Below are 11049 nucleotides of genomic sequence, written 5' to 3'. Positions count from 1 at the left end.
ACACTTGTGCTGCATATTTCAAGTCCGAAGGTTACTGTTCCAACACATGAAATTATTCCTTTAACAACCTTTTTTGTGATCTTTTTTCTCCTATTTTGTGATCTTTTTTCATTGTTTTGTTTTATGAGATAAGAGGGGTAGGTGAGTAGGTAAGCTTTGCTTCAACTTACACCCCTTCGTTTTTTTTTAGTAATACAAAAAAATTTACTTTTAACTCGTAAATTGTTTCAAGTGAAAATACATTTAACCTAACAAAAGTAGAGCACAAATATGAAATATTCCTTTTTCTCAGGAGGTTCAGAAGAATCAGAATTTGTTAACCAAAGAGATGTCAGATGAAGTTTCAAATCACTGAACATCATGAATGCTTAAGTATCTATCGTGTCTCTCTTTCTCACATCTCTCCTGATTCTCTTTCCCAGTAACACGTCATGTTTTGCTGCAGCTCATGACAGACTGTCCCATGTGGAGGCATGCAGGATTAGTTTATCCCACAATCTGCCACCTTGAAATTGATGATAAGAGTGGGAGAAAGAGAGGCCATAAAACATGGATGAGTGGAGAAACGTGGGAGATGAGAGGGATTAGAATCACTCATCTTGGACGGTTGGTTTCTACGAGACTCCACTTGTAGACTCGTTCACGGAGGAGGGAGAGTCTCTAAATAAATTGAGTGTTTCAAGCACATTGTTGCTCTGCCTGTCGTTTGTATTCCAGCCGAATTTCTCTTTATGTTGACGATCTGCTGCAACCTCCATCTCTCCTTTTTCTTGTCTTCTCCATCTGTTCCCCTTTGTCTTTATTACGACCCCTCACCAGCCTCACTGCATCACCTCTGCCTCCCCATTCTGTCTCCCATCCCTTCAGCCCATGCCTCCATCCGTCTTTTCTCTCTCTGGATGAAATATTTATGCCTATCCATACAGAAGCAGCCAGTGCCACAGGAGTCAATGCTTTCAAAGACTGTGGGCCTGCAAGCTGAGAGAGAGGAGGAGGTGGTGGGAGAGTAGGAGAGAGGGAGTAGGCGGGAAAAAACAAGCAAGACAGAAAAGAGCAGGTGAGAGGGAGACGAGCTGTGACAGAGAGGAGAAGACGAGACGGAGGAGGAGGACCGAGGAGCTTTCTCCATCACATCAAACAGTGTATGATGAAACGCTTCTTTTTGCATCTCAACCACAAACAAACGCACACACATACCTGCAAACAGACACTGTAGGTTAAACACAAAGACACAGAAAACCACAGAGAGAAGCGGCGCCTCTGGCACTTCAAACAACGCCCGACACATGATTAAACATTCCCTCTTTTTGTATTCCTCGCTTATCACACCTTCAAAAAACAGTACTGTACCCGTGGCTCAGCATGTCAGCAGATTTTAAACCAGACACACAGGTAGGACACGAGAAGAGTACACACACACACACAAGCTTTCATCCCTGACCCTCCACATGATCCCACACTCCCTCTGATGCTCTCCATCCTTTAATGTGCCAGATCTGATCTTGAGTTCACTTTGTCTTATTATCCTGAGTTTGCACAACAGAGTCGCCGCCTGCCCGTCCGCCTGCCTGCTGGATAAAGCACAAACACGCTCCAATTAGGTGCCGAATACTGGGTTGTTTCCAAGCAACCTACATGAAGCTGCGACTGCTGTGAGGGAAACAGAGCTTCAAAGCTTTAAAGAAAGATGTTTTGGCTGTTTGAATGTGAGAGTTTGAGTGTTTTTAAAGTGTGTGAAGGCAAAAAAAGATGGAGAGAGAATTTAAAGCAATATAAAACCTAAATATCTTGTTAGGTTTGATTTGCCGACATCCTGAAGCATCTGATTAGTGCGTGCTAATGTTAGAGTTTCTAGTTTGCTCACAGTCTTTTTCTTTGTTTGGGTAAATACTGTTGTCTCTTTTGTGACAGAAACATCTGTTAACATGTTATGAGAAGGTAAGAACCAGCACATAACAACAGGTGTTTAAAACTGCGATCATCTGGGACCTGCAGCTACAAACATGATAGGTTTTCTTTCAGCACTAACACAGCTAATGAATAGTAACACAGCTGGCTAATTAGCGATGTGTGGAAGAATGGCTTTAAAACCCTCTGTGGAGCGAGTATACTGTCAGAAAAGAGGATTTAAGGTCGGAGCAGGAGATGTGATAAATGGTTTGTTATGTGTTAGAAAAGGACATGTTCAAAGAAAGACAAAAAGAGATGAATATCAGATTCAATATGAGCTCTTTTAGAGTTTCTGCATGTCAAAGTGCTGAAGCTTAAAAGAGTTTATAACTGAATATGTGGAATAAGAAAGCCAGAGGCTGGGAGAGCACACCTACCATCTATTCCAGGGCATAGACGCTATCCTATACAGACCTGGGCCTATCTTCAATAAGTTAACAGGGGACTTAGATTTGATAAGACACTTCTGTTATCAGCGGCACAGCCCCTAATGAGTGTATTGGTTGAGCAAAGCTGGAAATGCACAGATCAAGTGCATTCCAGTTGAGCTATACCATGTGACACTTCAAAGCCAACTAAGTCTCTGCCTTTCAGGCTTTTAATATTGTGGCTCTACATGCAGACAAAAGTTTAGAAGCAAGGGACAGTCGAAAGGATGATGGAAACAGAAAGTATATTAGAGAAAGTGGCACAGAGAGACAAGACAAAGAGACGTGTGAGCTGGAGTTAGTAAAAGAACACATCCACATCCAGGGCAGTTTAGGAAAAGAGAAGTGGACTGACTCATTTATGTTCACACTTCCTGCTGGTCCCTGCTTTATATGTATAAATATACATATATATTTATACACTCACCAGTCACTTCATAGGCACACCTGTCCAACTGCTCGTAAACGCAAATTTCTAATCAGCCCATCATGATGAGGTGATTTCTAACTCAAGTAACCACTGGTTACAACCGAGGTCTGCAGAAGAGCATCTCTGAACGCACAACACGTCCAACCTTGAGGCAGATGGGCTACAGCAGCAGAAGACCACACCGGTGCTGCTTGTGTTAGCTAAGAACAGGAAACTGAGGCTACAATTCACACAGGCTCACCAGAACTGGACAATAGAAGATCGGAAAAACGTTGACTGGTCTGATGAGTCTGGATTTCTGCTGTGACATTAGGATGGTAGGGTCAGAATTTGGCTTCAACAACATGAAAGCATGGATCCATCCTGCCTTGTATCAGGCTGCTACTTGTGGTGTAATGGCGTGGGGTATATTTTTGGCTCACTTTGGGCTCCTTAGTACCAATTGAGCATCATTTAAATGCCACAGCCTACCTGAGAATTGTTGCTGACCATGTCAATCCCTTTATGAGCACAGTGTACACATCTTCTGATGGCTACTTCCAGCAGCATAACGCTCCATGTCATAAAGCTGGAATCACCTCAGACTGGTTTCTTCAACATGACAATGAGTTCCCTGTACTCAAATGGCCTCCACAGTCCCCAGATCTCAATCCAGAGCACCTTTGGGGTGTGGTGGAGATCCACAACACACACTGTGATGTTCTGGACCTTTGATTTAACACATTTTCTCTGTCTAGAAGTTTTTGAGTTTTTATAACCCTGCTCTATTCTATGTTCAGACATAAAAAGTCAAGCAGGGTGGGCACACCTCTTTTCTCTTTCATGTGCAGGCATGAAAAGCAAAGGTAGGGAGAGCACACTTCTCCTCTGTTCTAAGAGAATACATGAAAGGCAGTCAGGAAATGAGAATCAAAGACTCCTGGGGTCCAGGAAAAAAAAGCAGGCATCAGTGAAAATCTGATAAATTTATCCACCAACAGCGCATTGTGCTGCTTGTTAAGCTGTTGATTTCACCGTTTCTCACTGTCACCCTCTGAGTGCTCTTCATTATCAGCCGCTCTATATTGATCCTGTCAGAGGACAGGATCATTTGGCAGGAATAAAGTCATCCCCTCCCTCTCGCCTGTGGGTCACAAAGACACAGGTCACTTCAACCTCAACATGAAGGTCCTCTTACTCCTGTTTGCATTGCAGTGACCGCTTGATAACAAATTTACACACATGCTATCTGCAGTCTGTAGGAAAGACCAGAAGAGCAGAAATTTGCCTCATTAAGAGAGGCAGGGGAGCATGACAGAGAGAGAAGAAAGAAGGTCTTGAAGGGAAAAAGATGTAAGTGATTCCTCCGGCCTCCTGGTGCACACAGGGATTTTGGGAGCGGCAAGTTGTTCAATAATGTATTGATTTTCTCCATGAGCTGTTCTTTCTTTGAGGATTTGATGTTAATGATTATGTGACAGTTTTCCTCATCACTGCAGTGAGTGTACGGTGGGCGCCTGCTTCTCTTCTCCTCTCACCTTTCTGTCTGACAGTTTAAATTCATCCTTGTAGCACTTGTTTCTGTAAATGCCCGCTTCTTAGGATGACTAAGTGAGAATACAAATGCCTGAAACACATTAGATAATAGATCTTTTAGGCTGAGTTAGACATTTTTTTTGAGTTACATGTGACTAGTTATTATTCTAGCAACAACAGATACTCTCAGCTTTGCTCCCTCTGTTTGTTCTCAGACAGGTTGTTTCCTCCACCATATTACATTGTTTGTGCTTCATTTGTGCTTTAACCTCATCGCTAAGGTCTCTTTCACAGGCAGCACATCACTAATTGGCGTCTACCTTAACGCAGCAGCTTTAGCCCAGCTACTTCAAAGGAGAGCTTGGTATTCAGATGGTGTTTTTCTTATTTTGTTCACTCCTGCATGTGTGTTTAAGTGCAATGCAACCATCAGAAAACGTTTCATCATGATCATGTTTGAAGGCTTGGCAGGGCTTCATGGTCTGTTTGGGTTTTAAACGTCTCTCTCTGTCTCTTTTATTTCCTGCAGCATGATCAGACAGAGCCGGGGTCGCTCCACTCGCTCCATCTATCTGGTTCTGGCGTGTCTGTCCCTCACTCTCCACCTCCTCCTGGCAGTTTTTTGTCTCTCCATCCTCCAGACGGCCTGCATCCTCCCCGACTCCTCCACATCCTCCTCTGCAAAAACAGAAACTCTGCAACGTCAGTCCCTCTCCCACTCCTCCTCTTCGTCAGCTGCCTCTTCTTCGCACAAACAACCCACGGTACCCCAGAAAGCAGAGCATTACCAGCTGACTGCCAAGGCATCACACCCTAAAGACTCTTTCAATGACGCCACAGAGAAGAAACTAATCGGAGCTGGGAAAGTTATCCAAAAGGTAAAAGGTCATTCCAAACTTGAGGCATTGTTCAAACACCCGCTGTACAACTTGGAACGCCCGGAGCTGCAAGAAGATGATTGGCTGCTCAGAGTCCAGCCAAATGAACAAGCAAAAGATTCAGGAAGTGAGGACGACACCTTCAATGGTGATAGCGAGTGGTGAGTAAAGCAGTCATCAATCATTTAAAACTCCAACAGATTAAACTTTCATCGACCTCTTACAGATGCTGTGAAGTTTAGACGGAGTGAACGGCTTAAATCTTTAATGTTGAACATTATAGATGACATCATTAGCTTCTTTTTAAATCACGTTGACAGCACAGGAGCAGTCGCAGTTGGACCCGTTCGATATTCTCTTAAATAATTTCTGTGATGACAACCGAAGAGATCTGTCCACACGTTCATGATGCCAAAGAATGACTTTGGACATCCTCCGTTCTGCTTCTGGTGCCATCATTAATTGGAAAAAGTCTCCGCTGTTCTTGTGCCATCAAACTTTTTCACCGGTTTACTGCAGACTTGTTTCAGACATATCTCTGCTCCTTTTCGGTTTGGCCCCTTTAGTCTGTCGTTTTCAGAGAGCAGCACTGACAGCCAGAGTCAAGAGATCGAGGATTTTCAACCCCAATGATCAGCCTTTCCTCATCCATGTTGTTTTTATCGGCCTCTGAGAACCTTAGATCTGTTGACTCCTTTACTACTCTTTCATTGTTAAGCCTAGTGTTTTAAATGTTCTGTCCACTTCCTGTCTTCCTGTGTATGAGTTCACCCTCACATCTCTTTCTAAGTGCAGAGATGCTCTTTCTCTCTCGCAGGGAGAGCACCAGCGAGGAGAAAGGCTACGACAAGGTGAACTGGACGAGTGACGTGGAGACTCACCCTCCTTGGCTGAGGTTCCACCTGGGCATCACTCGCTGGGAGCTGTACAACAGGAAGGATCCCAACCTGGCTAAGCTGACTCACTATTTGGCAACACAGCGTATCCTCGGTGCTGGTAGGCCAAAGAAAGGGGAGGGGGCGGGACTGAAAGGGGAGAAGTCAGGTCAGATACAAAAGAAGTGTTAGATGATGGATTATTAAATTAAAACCCTAAAAATACATCCTGAAGTGTCGGCGAGGCAAAATGAAATCTCACTGGCACACAAAGTGTTCAGAAAACATTCTGCCAGCAACGCTCTTGAATTATACTCTCTGTCCTGCCAAGGTCTGCTCGACCTCCTTATGTAAGAAGCATTTATCTAGTTTTTAATGTTAGCAATAAAGATCTGTATTCTGCACCATGTTCAGGCTGTTGTGATGGGGACCTACTGGAATAAGGAGACTGATAAATAAGACTGATTCCTATTTTTGTCATCATTCCGGTTATGTTCTCAGCGCTAAATCTCAGATCATAAAACAGCGCAGTGAACAAAAATAAAACTGACCTAATATTCAGTGTGAATTATCCTGACAGAGCTGAGCTTAAATGTTTTATGACACATTTTCAAAGTCTCAAACACGCTGTCGTCTCATTCAAACTCTAATCCCTTTTAAACAAACAAGCTGCTCTGTGGAGAGCCAGAGGCAACAGTCGGTGAATACAGTAAACTGTGCCAAAGTTCAGTTTTAGAACAGACGATATCACAGTTTGACACAAACATTCAGTCAAAGTTACACAGTTAGCACAACAGAGCCTTTCAGCACTCACAGCTGCGGCTCTTTTACTGATGGAAATACTCAGAAATGTAAAGATGTTGAATGTCTTTAAAATAAATTTGCACAAATTAAAAGCGTACTGACGCAAGGGTTGAGCAGACAAACCTCTCAGTCATCTTAGTTCAGGGAGGAGGGAGAGTAAACAAAGAGGAGACACAGGTAAAATATTAAATGTGACCTCCTCCTCATGTCCACGGATCAGTTTTTATTTACGTGTTCTATCAATAAAATATTATTTTGTTTTATTGCCGTATCTATAATCCATTACAACCTTTGGTAGAGACAGGTTATTCTATAAAGTGTGCCTTAGTATTTAAGACAGGCTGCAGTTTAAACTGAGTTTGTGCAGCTTTGAAGATGGATGCAGTATTGGAGTAAACTTTGAGCGTCGTCAGCCACACACAGAACACAAAGCCTTATGCAATGTAAGTTCACAGAGATTAATAAAGGAAATGGCAAAAGTATTATCTAAAAGAAAACAAATAATCTATGAAATCTGCAGCTCACGTGAGGGTGGTACAAATAATCCTCCTTTATACTTTTGGAATCAACTCAATATGACACAACACAAACACCAGTTGATGTACTGTCTTCAGATGCTGATCTGTTGGATGCATAAAGACCAGTGTTATATGGGCTCAATGCGTCCCCTTGCACAAATAAATCTTTCAAATCTCTCTGTTGTCTGAAGTGTGGGTGAGTCAGCTCAGGCTGTTTTGGACCCAAGACTGTGTCTCAGTGTCTGATTCACACGTTTCAGGGTGTGAAAAGACATTGAAATTACAAACAAGCTCATGATACAGGGTGTTCTGTTAGCCTCGAGAGTAAAACTGCATCCAGACATCGAACATAGAGACAGTCAAGACATGAATCACAGGTGAATGATGCATTATGGGTGATAAAGATCATGGAAGTAACACCACATGAAAACAAATTCATCGAGTATTGCATCTGTGTCTTTGTGTTGAAATGAATGCACCAATGGGAGCAACAGTAGCAGTTGGTGTTGTAATTATGTAATATTCACCAAATGGCAGTACAACTGTCCTGAATAGTAATGAATAAACTCACACTGTAGTAACCTGATGTAACACAGTAAGCCTGATGTCAGTGGTTAGTTAAAATAAGATGTTTTTATTTTTGTTTATCCTTCAGTTCAAAAGCCTGGAGGCACGCAGCTCAAACTACTCATGTCGTTCCCAAACTATGGACAAGCTCTTCTGAAACCCATGAAGTAAGATTCTGTGTGCTTCTTTCTTTAAAGAGTAGGTATTGTCCTTTTTGTTTAGGATTTATTTTGTCCCTCTGGTGACCCCATGGTGGCTTTACATGATTTAAAGCTTCACGTACTGGTGTTTTAGAAAACCCTTATTTCAGCCTCTTTCTGGAACCCTTAGTTTTAGCTGCTGTCTCTTTAAGATTCCTCATCCCAAACCCCCTTCCCTCTGATTGGCCAGCCCTCTGGAGGCAGACCTTGGTGTTTAAGGCCCACTCCTCCGACTTGTTGTGTCAGTTAAAAGATCCTTGTGTGGTGAAATCATCATTTTAGCAAGTCTCATACAGATCTCATTCTATTTTGTAAAGGAGTATTGTTATTTTGTTGCCATCTTTAAAATATGTGAAAACAAAATACACACTCTTTAAACAGTGAAATGTTTCATGTTACCTTCATTTATATGAGTGTGGTTTTTGTCATCTAGACAAGCCAGAGATGCAGAGACGGATGTGAACCTCTTTTACTTCTCAGACTTTGAAAGACACAACGCAGAGATCGCTGCTTTTCATTTGGATAGGTACAGTCAACTTTTTAGAGCAATTATTTGATTCATGAATTTTTCATATAATAATATATACACAATTTTTTGCACACTTGTCTATTCCCTTCTCTGCTCCTGTTCCAGGTTGCTTGGGTTCAATAGGATCCCACCAGTGGTTGGTCGACTTATCAACGTCACCACAGAGGTCAGGGAGATCACCACTGACCACAGACTGTCCAGGACCTTCTTCACGTCGCCTGGTACACTTTTCCCAGCGCTTCACAATAAACATTAGTATGATCTGTCAGTGCTGATTTCTAAATGTCCCTACGCCTTCCTTCAGCTGGGAACATTTGCTTCTATGGTCAGTGCGAATACTACTGTTCAACCGAACACCCTGTCTGTGGTACACCCCATGCACTGGAGGTTTCCCTGGCAACTATGCTGCCTGATCTCACCTTAGCTCCTCGCAGGTCCTGGAGGTCACCATGGAGGCGGGCTTATAGCCGCACCAAGTTAGCAAAGTAAGTTAGCTGCATATATGTTTACATGTATATGTTCATCTTGAATGTCACTGATAACTTATTCTGATGTGTTTTAAGTAAGAAAATATTTATAAGATTTGTACAACACTACATGTATTTATTTAATTTCCTGGATTTAGCGTAAACATTTGAGAGATACCTTTTTGGACTTGCAATAGATCTATATTAGCACTCCTGAATTTGTACCCTGCTTGTTGTTGTGCGGTCACTTATTTATAATTTTGTCTTCATCTGTTCCATCTTGGACATTTATTCATAATAACTTAATAAAAATTCAATTTGTGTGGATTTTAAATTGATGTTTGTGTAAGTGGAACCCAGGAAGAGTAGTCACTGCTTAGGTAGTGGCTACTGGGGTTCAACAAATAAATACTTTGGGGACAGCTGTGCCTGCTTTGAGTGCTTTTGTTTGTTTTGTTTATTTATTTATTTATTTTTTTACCTGTGAGTGTTATAATTCTGTTTGCAGTTGTTGTTTACCTTACCTTTACCTACCATGTTGCTGCTCAGATTTAAAGTTAAAGTGTGTTTTTACGTTTGAGAGCTTGGGTTTTTACTGCCCTCAAGTGGTGCAGATGAATAATTGCAACACAAAACTGTATCTAAACCTTAATTCTCCTTTTTTGAAACAGTTTAATTAATATTGATGTAAATATTCGGGAATTTACAGCTCGATGTATAACTCGAAGTGTGCTAGAGGAATCATGTGTACACTTACGAAGATCATGAGAAAGATTTTTCATTTTAATGAATTGAATCATTGTGACATGTTATTATCTGATTCTCTTCTTTTGCTCCTAGATGGGAGAAGGACCAAACCTACTGTGACACAGTGAAACAGACTCCACCTTACAGCCACGGCACCAGACTGGTGGATCTCATAGACATGACCGTGTTGGATTTCCTCATGAGTCAGTGTTTAGAATTTTAGAATCAATCTTTGAGTCATAACCTGAATTACAAAATCCAAAATTAACATCTTTGAATTATCATAATACTCATATGTGACTCATGTGTGATAATATTCCTCATTCAAAGGCAACATGGACAGACATCACTATGAGATGTTTGAGAAATTTGGCAATGAGACCTTTATATTACACCTGGATAATGGGCGGGGGTAAGTACCACAGCTCACCTGTATCACCATGAAGCAGCCAGTCAAAACACCTGGGCCTCCTTTGATTGGTTTTTGTAACAGTCATGTAGCAGCCACTGAAATCTTTGTTGATGTTTTCCAGGTTTGGGCGACACTCTCAGGACGAGCCAACCATTCTGGCTCCATTGAAGCAGTGCTGCAGGTACAAAACAAACAAAATCTGAGAAATCATCATTTGATAACTTTTTGATGAACCTCTGAATCTTTACCTGTAGGATCCGTCGCTCCACCCTTCTCCGACTGCGCCTCTTGTCCCTCCCAAGTTTCCGTCTGAGTGACGTCATGCGGGAATCTCTCCTCCAGGATCCTCTGGCCACCGTGGCCCCACTCCTCTCTGAAGCTCACCTGTCTGCTCTTGACCGTCGCCTTGCTGCCATCCTGCAGGTGGTGCGTACCTGTAAGGAGCAGCACACAGATGTTATTTATGATGACTTGGAAGGATATGATGAAGATTATGATCCACAGCTTCACTGAGGATTGGAAATAAATTATACTTGTTTCAAATGCTGGATGTGTTGGGATGCTTTTGCTGCGTTGTTTTTTTTATATAAGAGTGCTTCTTGAAAGGCTGCTAGGTAAATCCAACGAGACAAATGATTAAACAAATTATTAACTAATTAAACTTCCCAGTGTAAAATACTTAAAAAGCATATGAAATCTTTAAAATATCTTTAACATAAAAAAAAATCA

General features: G+C 41.9%; 1 protein-coding gene across 1 annotated transcript; it reads left to right on the top strand.

Annotated features, from left to right (window-relative positions):
* The first annotated feature begins 4843 nt into the window (after positions 1 to 4843).
* Positions 4844 to 10833, top strand: LOC141809376 (extracellular serine/threonine protein kinase FAM20C-like). Its single transcript, XM_074696365.1, has 10 exons — positions 4844 to 5362; positions 6019 to 6197; positions 8054 to 8132; positions 8599 to 8691; positions 8800 to 8915; positions 8999 to 9179; positions 10002 to 10111; positions 10239 to 10320; positions 10442 to 10501; positions 10575 to 10833. The coding sequence occupies exons 1-10, from the start codon at positions 4854 to 4856 to the stop codon at positions 10831 to 10833; spliced, it is 1668 nt and encodes a 555-aa protein (XP_074552466.1). The 5' UTR covers positions 4844 to 4853.
* Positions 10834 to 11049: the final 216 nt, after the last annotated feature.

The sequence above is a fragment of the Halichoeres trimaculatus genome, unplaced genomic scaffold (genome assembly GCF_033239565.1).
Source record: "Halichoeres trimaculatus isolate MK-OKI-2021-1 unplaced genomic scaffold, fHalTri1.1 fHalTri1_scaffold_20, whole genome shotgun sequence".
Lineage (NCBI taxonomy): Eukaryota > Metazoa > Chordata > Actinopteri > Labriformes > Labridae > Halichoeres > Halichoeres trimaculatus.
This window is presented reverse-complemented; position numbering and strand designations above follow the sequence as displayed.